General features: G+C 41.3%; 1 protein-coding gene across 1 annotated transcript in view; it reads left to right on the top strand.

Annotated features, from left to right (window-relative positions):
• The first annotated feature begins 4,699 nt into the window (after positions 1 to 4,699).
• The window catches only part of LOC103903135 (claudin-19), a 16,767-nt gene continuing 7,864 nt past the window's right edge, over positions 4,700 to 13,602 (top strand). The window contains exon 1 of the mRNA XM_009284273.2: positions 4,700 to 4,919. Within this exon, the coding sequence (XP_009282548.1) occupies positions 4,700 to 4,919 (220 nt within the window). The remainder of the gene's footprint in view (positions 4,920 to 13,602) is intronic.

Below are 13,602 nucleotides of genomic sequence, written 5' to 3'. Positions count from 1 at the left end.
TGCCGGCCGCCGGGTTGGATCCGTCCACGTCCCGCCAATGGGTCGTCCCGGCTCTGCTCAGCCATAGTGAGAGTGGCGCTGCGGGGCGCGGGCCACCCTTGGCCGCCATGATGAGTGTGGCAGCTCTTTTACCTCCCGGGCCCCCTTGGCGAGTAGGGCTGGCGCCACGTAATTTGGGGCTTCCACGGTTTTAATGTATTCTTTTCTCTAGAAGCCTTCTGGAATAGACAGAGCCTGTCTCCTCCTAGCCTAGAGCTCAGCCTGCAGCAGCCCAGGAGGCAGGGAGGAGGCTGGGGCTGCTGCTTCAGCCTTGCCTTGCTCGCCATGTGGCTCCACTTCACCTCACCTCGCTCCTCTGCCCTGCCTTGCCTCTCCATCTGGCTGCTCCAGAGGAGGGCTGTGCGTGACTGACCAGGCACGAGGCAGCTGCTCCTGCCCCACAGCCTCCTCTCGGGCCTCGTCGCCATGCTCTCCCTTGCCCGGTCGGGTGCCCCCAGGTGTCCTGTGGTCCCCTTGCCGCCACCTGGGGCTCCCAGTCTCTGGCACTGCGCTGATCTTATCAGCGCAATCTTCATAAGATCAGCGCAATCTTCATGCCAGCAGTGCGACCAGGTGGCTCCCTGCAGGGCTGGTGAGGCGTCACACTGGCAGAGAGCAGTCCCCCCAAGCCGGTGCTGTAAACACTGACACCCTCCTGAAATTAAATGGAAAAAGAAAATAGATGTGTTTGCTTTGAAAATAACTTGTAATTGGTAACTTCCAAGAAGCTGCATGCAGCGTTCTGGTTATCTGTGTTGCTGTGGAGATACTAACGGGACAGCCAAGCGGCCTACAGGCCAGTCACGTCTGGGCCTCCAGAGATCAGAGTGCAGAGCTGCCAAAATCAAGCAGCTAAATAAACAGTGGTTTATCTCAGAGGTGCATGGGGAGGACGAGAGGCAGCAGCCATGTGTTGCAGTAGGAGAAGTTCTGTGTGGGTGTGAGGAACACACTCCACGGGAGAATGGTTGTTCTGCCTCCAGCCCTGGAGGCCACTCTGTTGTGACTGGACAAGGCTTGGGCGACCTGACCCAACGTTGAAGCTGTGCTTTAGTGGGAGGTTGGCATCAATGTGGTCCCTTCCAACTGAAATTATTCTGTAGTTCATTGTGTGAAGGGAAACTTAATAGCAAGATGAGAATGATCTGTATATTGTAATTGCAAGTGGCTATAAGCCTGATTAGACTATTAATGTTACAGCAACTTCAGGAGCACGGTTACAAAGTCAAATCATTTGGAAATGGAGAGGAAATGAATTAACACTGTTCCTTTTTTTTTTTTTAACAAGTGGTGAAAGAGTTTGCCTTCTCAACTCAAGGCCAGACTCTGACCTGAGAAAACCTCTGTAAGCTTGTGTTGGGAGACTGCTTTAAGTGGTTTAGTACTGTATTTAAATCTGCATTTTATCTCTTTCTGATTGCACTGGTAGCCATGGGTCAGCCTCAGAATTTGCTTGAACTAAGAAACGATTAGCAGGTTCAAAGTCATATATTGCTGGTGTGAAAAATGTATATACACATACGTAAATGAAACCAGTATTGTAATCAATGGTCTGTCTCTGTTTTTCTATGTAACAAAATGAAAAAGAAGTAAAAGAGGTTTTTAACTTTCCAGTTTAGACACTTTTATTACTTGTTTTTGCTTCCAGGGACCTTATTAGGAGTGATTTGTTTGTTTAAGTGACTTAAATATTTTTCTTTGTTAACCCTTCCTGTCCTGTGTTCAAACATACATTTTGGCTGTGCTGTTTAAATGTTAAGGTGATTTTTTTGCTCCCCCAGGGCTTGTTTTTATCACATGACAGCTCTTAGTTGTATATAGCCTATGTGTGCAGTTTGCAAGGGATGATGCTCTGGGCTTTATGTATTTATTTGGTTTTGGTTTATGGTCATTCTCCTTTGGACAGTTGCAAAACATATTTGGTGTTAGTTGTGCCATCATCTCAAATCTATAAACAGTGACAGTGTATGGCAGCTAGTACAATCAAGTCCTGAAGGGTATGGTGTACGTGCTATAGGTTGAAAGAGGAGGATGGATGTGGTGTTGGTTGAAGTAACAAGCTGTTAGCTTTTGAAAGCTTCTCTTTTGCAGATGGTTTCTATTAGCAAACTCTTACCCTGTTAAAGCAATGCATTTCGCTGGCATTACTTTTATCGTTGAAACTATAAGAGTGGTAAGAAATCAGTACTGCCATCGCATGGGGACTGCAGTCTTGTGCATGACTGATGGCCCAGAGGGAATAAGGTATCGTCTGGACTGTCCCGTGGGTTTTGCGTGGTAACAGCAGGGTCAGGAAGGGATGAGTGAGAGTGGTTCCTTGGGGCAGAGGAAGATAAAGAGAGGAGGAACAACAGCAGCAAAGTGGTTGCACAGCCATCCCAGGCTGCTGGACCTCCTTCGGCCAGGAGCCAGGGAGGTCTATTCTGCCTTGGGACATGTCTGAAATCACAAACAGTTTTGTTTGTTAATGTGATCCACTGGACGAGTGTCTGTCTGCACTGATTACTGATTGCAGGGCTTAAATGCTTCCAGGGACATAGAAAGCAAATGGATTTGTTTAAACAAACAAACACACCCCTTCTTTTTTTTTTTTCACTGGCCCTTGTTTTACCCGCTGGAGACGTGCATTTCAGGAGAGGCTCTAGGGCTCTTTGCTCCTGCCTTGTGTGGCCTATTGATCTGTGACCCATGACTGGGCTCCCAATCCTCACTGAGACACCAGATCCACTCCCTGGCCCCTAAGGATTCAAATACCAGTACTGCGTGCTTTGCTTTCTAAGTGGTAAAGGTTTTCTTTGCAAGCTTGTCTTAAGAAGATCTGGAAAATAAAACACCTTTCACTTGGTCCACCATGCACCATGCTATCAAAGTTTATTCTTCTTGCCACTTTACATCTCCCTGCGTATTGAATTGAAATGTCACCATCTAGATTCAGACCACATGTGCACCTTTCTGTTGAGGATACTCACCCACAGTGAGGAGCTCATGGATGTTGTATCACCTCTAACAGGTGCATTATTATGAGAGTCATTTTAAGGGTGGGAGAAGGACTCTTACAGTGGTATTTGTAGTCCTGCTATAACATGGTTGAATTTGGGTCAGGGTGGAGGAAGGTTGTTATTCTGTATTTGTGAAATCTAGTTTCCAAGCTTCCTCACTTTGAAACCTATGATATTTTAAATTACTGTATTTTAATGAGAATTTTGTGTTTACAACTTTGACATATGTCCTACCCATAGTGATGGTGTAGAGCACATAGTTTTCTCATCTTTTCCTTACCACCAGGAATGAATTGTGGTTGCACGGTCATACCTATGTAATAGGCAGAAACATTCATTTGGATTATTGGCCTGCCCATGTTGTGTGAAATCTGCTTGAATTTGTTGCTTAATTTAAATTTATCATTTCTTTCAGATATTCTCTGTTGACAGTTATGTGTGTTTTGAAGAGGTTACACAATCACTTGAGAGACAAATGCTCCCTCCTCAATGTGAGAATAAACTTTTATAGTGGAATATACACATTTTTAAGAGTGGAGTAAACTTAATCCTTCTTTCCTTGTGCAAACAAATTCCAAGTGTTGCAGTCATTTAAAATGAATGATTATGGGAGGAGGCTTGAATTCTTCTTCTTTTTTTTAAATGCAGAAAACTTGCATATTCCTTCACAGTGTGGGCTGCATCCTAAAACAAATCCTGTCTTCAATTTTTTGCCTGTCTTATATGGACACAGGCCTCCTTTCATGAAGACAGTGTGTTGGTGACAAGTGCAACAAAAGTTTCGAGTAAAACCATCATTGTGAAAATTGTAATATTTTTCTATATTGCTTTGGAGTCTGATGGTACGTGGGCAGCTCAGTGGCCCTGACAAAGCAAATTATATGCCAATGGTTGCCAGGTTAATCTGAGCATCTTTGGTACTAACTGACATGATTTTGTTGTAATTTCTTATTTGAGTCATCCATTTCACTGAAACTTCACTGCAGCAAAAAGCCATGCCTGAGCTTTTGTGCAACAGTTGGGCAGAGCTTTGGCCCCGGGTCCTTGATTTTTAGAATGGGGGGAAAGGTCCTAAAGAGTACGAAACTTTCACTTGTTTGATCAAACTGGTCCTCACAAAGTGCTGACACTAGTGTCTAGCAGGAAGGTAGATGAAACAGGTTAGAAACATATCGTAAACGTGAGTATCAAAACTTATTTTGTTTTAAATTTGTATTGATAGGCATTGTAATTAGGAGATAAATAATTTATTAAAGCATTTGAGAGTTTTAGTTTTAAAAGAATTTTGAGTTAGCAAACAAGTAAAGAACGGATGAAACATGGCAAATTCAAATTAGAGAATTCCTCAGTTGGGTCCTGTGGTTTTGCTCTGTTGGTGTTTTTTGTGGTAAATGTGTACGGTAATAAAAGCGTTCCTAAGAAAATACTCAGATGTCATAGAATATTTAAGTATTCAAATTATTTAATGAGATTTAGATTCCAGTTCTACAATTCCCTTATGTAATAAATTATTTTGTAGGTAGGCATCTTTTTGATGTTTTCATAAAGGTCAGGCTTGTGTAAAGATAACTCCATATACTGTATGTGTATAAACTGTTTCAACAGGTTTCTAATATCAGAAATTTTGGAAGGCTTCCTTGAAAACAACTTCTGTCAGAAGAATGGCGGCGTCTTCTCTACAAATTTGTGCATTGCTGCTGGCTTTAGCAGGATTCACCATTATACTTGTTACTACCATGTCTAACAGATGGAAAATTTCGGACACTGCAACAATGCTAGTTACTGCAGACTGGATTTCTGAAGGTCTTTGGATGGACTGTGCAGTGACTGCTTTTGGATCAATACAGTGCAAGAAATTTCTCTACATGTTGAGTTCAGACAGTGAGTGCACATGGCATATGTATATAAAATCCAGGGATGTAGTTTTATTCCTTTTTTCCAGACAGCACGTTAGCGTGGTTGGACAGCATATACTGTGGTTGTCACAGAGGGTCTATTATGGACAGGATTTGTCCTGTAGTACTTGCCGACAGGTTAAAGGGCCTCAGTGAAACCCATATGCTTCATCCTGCAACTCAGCTCAGTAACTGCTGTGGCTTTATTGCCATCTCTGTTGTGTTGGCATAGAAGTATGGGTGATATACAATGAATCTAATTTTTTGTTTGTTTTATTTTGGAAGAAGTAGTATCCTTTTACATGGCCCAATTCTTAACTACAAGCAGATCATAGGTCAGTGAGCACTGGTGCTTGTTTGTGCTTTGGTGTGAGACAAGGCTTCGTAGATATTCCAGAATTTCTTTGATGCTTTGTGCTAAATCTGTGTATTTGTTCTGGAATGTCTTGGAGGTGGCCAGCTTAAAATACGTCTGTGTGACTGATGCTTTTGTGTTTTCTGAGGTAGACCATGCTAGCAGGGTAGTTTATCTGCAAATAGAAAGAGAAGAATTGTCTTTGTAGGGACTGAAAATTATTTGTTTGGATTATTCTGGTTTTCTAAAATATCTTTCTGTAAATACCTTTTTTATGGTAAAGGACTAGGAAGGACTGACATTTAAGTTCTTTCCACAGAAAACTGAATGTAGAAACAGTAACAGTATAGCCTTTGAAAACTGGTATTTTGTTAAGCTTTCTGTCTTAAACAGAACTCTGCATTTATTCTTTTACAACTTTCAGTATTGTGCAGTCACTTTATGAGTTATATCATGGAATCATTTCTTCAAGCCTTCCCTGCTTTACAGATCCCTGATTACTGTCATTGCTTTTTGTCTGGACTCTTTCCAGCTGATTTATTCCTGATGTGCAGTGCTCAAAACTTACAAGTACCATGTCTCACAGACTACGAACACTTGCTTTTCTTGACACAGACATGGACTCCACTGAAGTCAGAGCTGCCTAACTGTAAGGCAGATCTTTAAAATGTGAGAGTTTAACTCTCAAGAGTTAACTCTCAAGATTCAGCATACTTGTGGTTCTTCCTCAGGGCCCTGACTTTGGTGACCTCATCTGCTCTCATAACAATGGTGCCAGTTTAAGAATAATTATCAGCATCCTGTAATGAGGCCAGAATTTGTAGCCTCAAAAGGAGGCTAATCATATCCTTCCAAGGATTTTAAAATTGCATCAGAGACAATGTCAGCTTTTCATACCATTCTGGTACCCAGTATCAGAATGCTTTTCTCTAAGACTTCCTCTATGTAGATACCAGGATGCCTAAGTTTCATCTAGAAACTTAGATATGATTTCTGGAAATTAGAGTGATGAGATGGAGCCAACAATCCTTCTGTTCTCGTATGTAGTAGCAAGATGGCACAGATGCTTACGATGGTGTGGCAGCTCTGCCTTGCCTCGTGTAACAGGGAGAAACAGATGTTTCAGCCCTGTTATGGAGACAAGCAGAGTCAATGTGGGACAGCCTCCTTTTTTTAAAATGCAGTTTCATTACACCCAACATGGAAAGAAAATATTCCCCAGGAACAGAAGAGTTCCTCATGAACTGAAGCAGTTGCCTCCCTGGGGCTTCTCTTCCCTCCCTTCCCGTGGCCCCCATAATTGGAAAAGAGGACCCCTGGTTGACAGCGCTCGGTGGATCATCTTCAGCTGTCCAAAGAACGGTGTGTCCCCTAAAATCAGCGTGGGGTTCCTCATGCCAACTGATGGGCACATCATGTGACTGCCTGGAGAGTAATTGCTGTCTGTCACAGGGCTGTTTCTCTTTCTACACTACTCAGTCAGCATTCCTGGGCCTTGAAACAAATCTACAGAAGTGATCAAAAAGGTGCAGCTCATGTTGACCAAACATTTAAGGAGTTAATATTTTCGGTATTTTTTCCCAACTGTATTGGCTGGTCTGATTTTAAAAAATACTATTTCTGCTTGTAAACCCTCTCTCAACGATATTACTTGCAAATATACTCTGTTCTGAGAATATCAGAGGGATTAGGAGCAATTTCTCTCTATGGCCATATATTGCTATGGTCATACGTGGTCACATCTTGGCATGTCAATGTTAGCATTTTACTTACATCAGGAGTACATTTTTGTAGTGAATTTTCCAATTATTCCCATTTACTGCACTTGGTTTGCATTGCAGAGTGGTCTTGGAGTGCAAATTGGTTTCCTCGTGGATGGAGCAGAGCAGGGAAATGTGCTCCAGGAATGCACCTGCTGACTTCCAGCTGTTGATGGGTGTTCAGTTCGCTCGACCAGGTTAGAGCAAGTCTGAAGGAAAACTCCCAAGTCGTGGATGGTGTTGATGTGAAGCTATCAACACCAACTCTTTTACTCTGCTGATGCAGAGCCTCCTGCAGAGCAGCATTTGCTGATACGTCCATCGCTTACCAAACCATAGTTCACAAAATTTAGTGAAGAATAACCTATGTTCTTCAACACCACTGAAGAGTGATTTCCTTAAGGGAATGATTAAAATGCCTGGTTCCATACAGGAAAAACTCATGCATTCCAGGTCTGCAGTTTAATCTTTTCTGTTTATATGTGTGCTTTATGACTGCCTGTTGAAATAGCTTTCTTAATTAGGAAGAGGTGTTTTTTTAAAAATGAAATTCTTAAAAAATTTTTTATCCTTGGCAGCAGTATAAAATCTGGGGACACTTGATTCAGGTTCCCAACTAAACTGAACATTGAAAGTGCTGTCAGCAGAAGTGAGCGCTGAGGTCACCAGGGTAGCACCTGTGTATGGATAAATTAATTTGAAACTCTTTGAAGGGCTTTTAATGGGATGCAGGTACTCCAGTATACTGGTACAGTGTGTTCATTTTACTATGCCATCATTTTTCAAATTGCAGTGACTTAGCAGGAGGAGGGAATTCTGTAAAAGTCACACGAGAAGATCAGTTCTTACCATACACCATCTAGTTTCTTTAAAAGGCTGCAAGTGCAAGGCTGCAAGTGCAGAGCTGCACAAGATCACACTGGCTGTGCTGCCAAATCTGTTCGTATTTAAATCAATGGCAGCGATCCTCTTGGCTGCCAAGGGAGCAAAAATGCCGCGGTGGCACTGTAGTATCCTTTTGCAGCTGAGCCTACCAACCTACAGCATCAGCTCAAAGTGACCAGTGAATTTTGAAAAAAAAATCCAGCTATCTGTTATGGGCAAGTTGTGACTCTCTCAACAGCTAATCCTTCTGGTAGTCTTTACGTAAATGCCGTGAATCTATTACTATGTTGCATCATAGCAGGATTATTTTATGAAGAAACTGACTCCATTTCCTGGAGATAAGAGCAGGTTATCACTGCAAGAGATGGTTAACCCAGTTTGGTTATACAAGCAGTTTAAGGTATTAACTTTAGTGGGTGATGTGAACTGAGTCTAGATTTTGTCTAGTCAAGAGCAGAAGCAAGTAAACCAAGTTTAACATACTTCTACTTCGCCTAGAATAGATTTTTTTTTAATACTAAGATATTCTGATAAACAGATGCTATCAGCTGATACGTATTATTTTTCATATAGCTGTTTTCCTTCATAATTTTATTCCTTTTGAGAGACGTCTGTCGCATTGGCTCATTCATTCCCTTATATTTCATTTCTGTGAAACATACATTGTTACAATTGTATTCCAGTGTAAGTGGGACTATTTTTAAGACTGAATGTGTTTAACTATAGATGAATAGGCTGTAAATTATTAATGGAAACCACTCATCCACAGACTTAACCTTCCTGAAAGAAGCTGGCAGTACCATTGCTATGGATTGCTCATGACCATAACTCAAAAAAATGTGCTAAATTTTCTAGCAACAGAATAAAGTTCCTGTTCTTAAGCTTTTTTGTGCTTGAGTCATCAAGAAAATAATACAGTAAAGCTTTTTGAGATCAATAATAAAATTACAAACAATTTTAATCTTGTGTAAACCCTAGTTGACTTCAGAGGAGAGACAGAAATAAAGTATTTGCCAATATTATCACTCTTACAAGATATTTTGTAGGAATACTGACTGGACTTTCTAGGCTGAGACTAAGAATAGGCTCATTTTGTCACTTCTCGTTAAAAAAAGAATTAATATTGTCATTTTTTTTAAAATGTTAATATCTTTATCATGAACTGCTCCCACTTCTTATTGTCCTGCACTGCAAGCCTTATCTCTGGGGTTGAGCAAAGAGCAAAGGTAGCCTCATTTTGGAGTGAAACCCAGACATAAAACAGCAAGGAGGCTTCTGAAAGGCTTCACTTGATTGTAATCCAATTATAGGGATATTTAACTGTTACTATTCACAAGCATGACTGCTGCATTGGAAATTGTTGGGTTTTTTTTGTGCTTGGGTGGGTGGGCAATTATTGGAGCTACTTTGCCGAATAATTACTGGAAAGTCTCTAGTATACATGGTAGTGTGATCACAACATCTACGTTGTTTGAAAACCTGTGGAGGAGCTGTGCAGAAGACAGCACTGGAGTATCCAACTGCAGAGAATTTGACTCTATGCTTGCACTGCCTGGTATGTGCCTTTGCACAGTCTTGTTTATATTGCTTAAAAATTTGTTGGAAAAAAGTAGTAAGGCTTTTGTTTTGGTAATCTGGTAGTACTGGAAAATAACTGGCCAAGAAGGACTTTGTGGGTTGAAGTAATAAGAATCTCTTAAGCAGCAGAATGTGTCAAGGATGTTAGGAAAGGCTATAAAATAAGGCAAATGAAGTCGCTTGATCAAGCATTTATTTTAATAGGCATTTTAAATACGGTGTAATCTCTTTTCTAGCATCTTGTGGGAGGAATTACTAGGAGACATTTTTTAACACATCTTATGACAGTTCCATGTTTATTTGGAATTCTTGTATAGGCCTTCTTTTGCAATACTTGATAGCCAATATACTGTAGCTGGAGTTTTTTCATAGAATAGGTAAGAAATGCTATTTATAGCTAAGAAGTGGTAGTGGTTTTTGCGTGTTGAGACTGAAAATCATACATAATGCAAGAAATAAAATGATTATGTTATACATATTATAACATTATATTATGATTATAAGTTATACAATGAGTACATGTTATAAATTAATATACTTGTCAGGACTTGTTAACTAATGTCTTGTTGGGTGTGGTTCTAAATATCAGGAAATTTAGATCTGCTGGCTCTTGTACTCTGTATCAGTCTTCAGTAGAATGGTGGATTGTCCTCAAATACTCAACTAAGGCAACATTCTGTGGATAGTAAGCACGTTTATAGACAGTAAAGCTGGTTTTTATTAATCTTGAATAATTCAGTATGTAGATATTTATCCCAGAAAAAAATGCCTTCCTACTTAGTTGAATCCACACTGGGAGGTGGCTAAATTAAACAGGTAGGAGAATACTCCTAATCTGAAGAATGTGTAATATAGGATTAGTGGGAATGAGGTATTAAATTCACTTTCTCTCTCAGTCTGAAATAAACGGATGTTGTTGACCAGCTCTGACACTAGCGTAGCAATTCTCTGAAACTGTCTGTGTCCAGTATTTAGGGAATAATCTGTTCTTTTCATCTTTCAGTGTTATCTAACAATTGGTTTTAAAATGCATGTGTGTATTAAGAGGAACATCACCCTATTTAAACTTTTTAGACTCAGCAATAGCAGGATCATGCCCATCGGACATTATCCTCTGCAGAGTGCATATGTGAGTGTGCATTTGGTTCATGTATAAACCACTTCAAGGGTTGGTTCATAACTTACTGCCACTGACTCTAGGCAGCATCTTGTCATTGATGTATTTACATGTGGTGTTGCCTCTGAGAGTGTCACAGAGCTCCCATGTGTGTAGATGTGGGCAATGGGGCCACATCAGGTCAGCATCTTGGAGCTGCTGAGAAAAAAGTGGGGTTTAAAGAAATTGGGGGCAGGGAGGGGGCAGAAAAGAGCATCGTGAGTGGATGTGCTAAAGCAAAAGAGAAAGGAAGGCAAGCAATAGCAAGGCTCCTGGAGGATTGCAGATAACAACATGGAGTCAGCAGGAAGGAAAAAAATGGGGCCAGACAGAAAGTAAATGAATAGGCCAGGCTCTGAAAGTGAATTTGTGAAGATTAAATTTGATCTGTTGAAGAGGAGATCAGTTATGCTGTTGAGAAGTATTTGAGGGGTATAGACAGGGGGAAGGGAAAAGCAGCTTGCAGAATTGTAGAGAAAAAAAGGTTTTAGAAAGGAGAACTGAAAAAGAAACAAGTTAGAAGACACTGAATTGTAGAAAAAGTTGAGACGACAGTTGAGCAAACCAGGAAAGAGGAAGAAAGTGGGGTTGGTAGCAATGAAGGCTGAGCAAACAATGGGACTTCCAAGAAATGTCTGTAGCACTTGCAGATATGAGCCAAGGCAGACTAAAAATTATCATGGTCAGTTTAGGTGCGTTTCAAATTTTTGTCTAGAAACTTAGCTGAAACTGCTGCAGCGGATGCCAGGGATTGGGGGAAGGGGGAAAAAAACCCCAAACAACAAAAGTGTCTTTGTTAGCTCTCATCAGAAGGACCATAAAGATTTTCTGTGAAGGTTTCCTTATTGGCAGCTGAGCTACCTCTGGTTTTTGTTTTCTGCATGGGAAATACCAGACTTGGTTCTTTTAAACAGATTTAAAGCTTTTGAATTCAGCAAGCCATTAGCCCAAATCACAAATGTTTGAAGTGAGGACCTTTTTAAAAGCAATATTGCTTAAGATTGAAACCATGACTGGCTACTAAGTATAGCTAGCACTATCTATCTAGTCACAACTAGATCAAACATTTGATATAAAGCAATTAGTTAGCTGCCAAATGCTTTCTAAACTCTTTTTTTTCTTCTTTTTAAGGTTCCATAGGTGTTTCTTCCAATGACAGGATTTTTGGGATAATTTCTTACAATTAGAATTGATTGATAAAATGATTGATAAAATTTGTATCCTGTTCAATAAGCTCATTTTTAAGATAAAGACAACAAAAAATTGAGCTTTCTGGACTGTGAAGTAAGCTCGGTTAAGGCTGTTGAGGTTATCGTATTGTGGTACAAAGAGGATATGGTATTAAATCTCTTCTGTTAAAATAATACAGCCATTGGCTTGCAAGCAGTTAGCCTGAGGGTATGCTTGTGTGCCCTGGAAAGATATGGGGAGTCCCATCTAATACTGGAGGAGTCCCAAAGACCTGAAATGTAAGTTGTTGGATCCCTGCTATGGGTAATTCCTGCTGTCATGGTGTAAGATCCCAAACTAGAAAGCAGCGTCGGAGCTGAGTGCTTGTCCTAGCAGTATCTTCTGCAGGCAAAAACCTTGAACTGTTAACGGTACTTTGAGGGGTCTTTTCACTTTTATTACTGTCTGTATTTTTTTCCCTGAAAATTTTAAAATGAGTGCTTAACAAAACATTAATTCCTCGAGTGATGTTATCCTTTAATTCTGTGTATTTATCTCATGACTGCTTATTACTGTCTTTGATAACTCTCAAGCTTGCAGGACCAATACTCTTAAGCCACATAAAACTACACAGCCTGCTGAATCTGAGTGTAAACCTATCACTTCGCCTCCTGTTTCTGTGCCTGATTTTTGTTGTCTGGAGAGTTACGGGCTCACTCCACTACAGAGCTAGAGAGCAAGTTACCATGGAGGACATGAAGGTGATCAGGGAGCAAGAGCTTGAATGCTAGCATCAACGATGCGACTATCCAGATGCGGTCCAGTTCAGACCCTTTTGATGTGTGGTTAGAATCATAGAATCATTTAGTTTGGAAAAGACATTTAAGATCATCGAGTCCAACAAAGTTAGCAGCCAAGACCTGCCGGATTGGTGACGCTTGGCGTGTCTGTCTCCTAGCAAATGTGCCATTTGACCTGGAACCTGCCAAATCCAGGGTGCCATTTTAAAGGAGCCCAAAGTCCCTGTCTGACCTTCCTTCTTAGGCTGGTTAATAATCTGGTGCCGGTTTTTGTGCAATCGATACCTAAATGTGAAGACCGGGAGCTTAAACAATGCAGAATTGTCAGCGTACCGAATTCCCTAACGTGCCCACACCAGCTGTAACCTCTCTGCAGGAGTATGTCTTAAGGAGGAGAGGAGTGCTGCAGCTCTCGGATCCACTCATCCCTGACTCAGAGTTCAAAGTGCACTGCTAACTTGAGCACTTTATTTCCCACCTCTCACTGCAAGTAGCAAAGCCAGGACATTTTTCCGATTCCTCTGCAGTGCCAGAGCCCCGCACACCTTGGGTAAGATCTGGAGTTCAGAGGTGTGCGCTCAGCTGTACAGGTGTAAGGAAGTCCCTTAGGAAGGTGAAGTTCCCACTGACTGGAAAAGGGGAAACATAACCCCCATTTTTAAAAAGGGAAAGAAGGAAGACCCGGGGAACTACAGGCCAGTCAGTCTCACCTCTGTGCCTGGGAACATCATGGAACAGACCCTCCTGGAAGCTATGCTAAGGCATGTGGAGGACAGGGAGGTGATTTGAGACAGCCAGCATGGCTTCACCAAGGGCAAGTCCTGCCTGACTAACCTAGTGGCCTTCTATGATGGAGTGACTACATCAGCGGACATGGGAAGGGCTACAGATGTCGTCTGTCTGGACCTCTGTAAGGCCTTTGACATGGTCCCCCACAACATCCTTCTCTCTCAACTGGAGAGGTG

This window comes from Aptenodytes forsteri, unplaced genomic scaffold (genome assembly GCF_000699145.1).
Source record: "Aptenodytes forsteri isolate BGI_AS27 unplaced genomic scaffold, ASM69914v1 Scaffold278, whole genome shotgun sequence".
Lineage (NCBI taxonomy): Eukaryota > Metazoa > Chordata > Aves > Sphenisciformes > Spheniscidae > Aptenodytes > Aptenodytes forsteri.
This window is presented reverse-complemented; position numbering and strand designations above follow the sequence as displayed.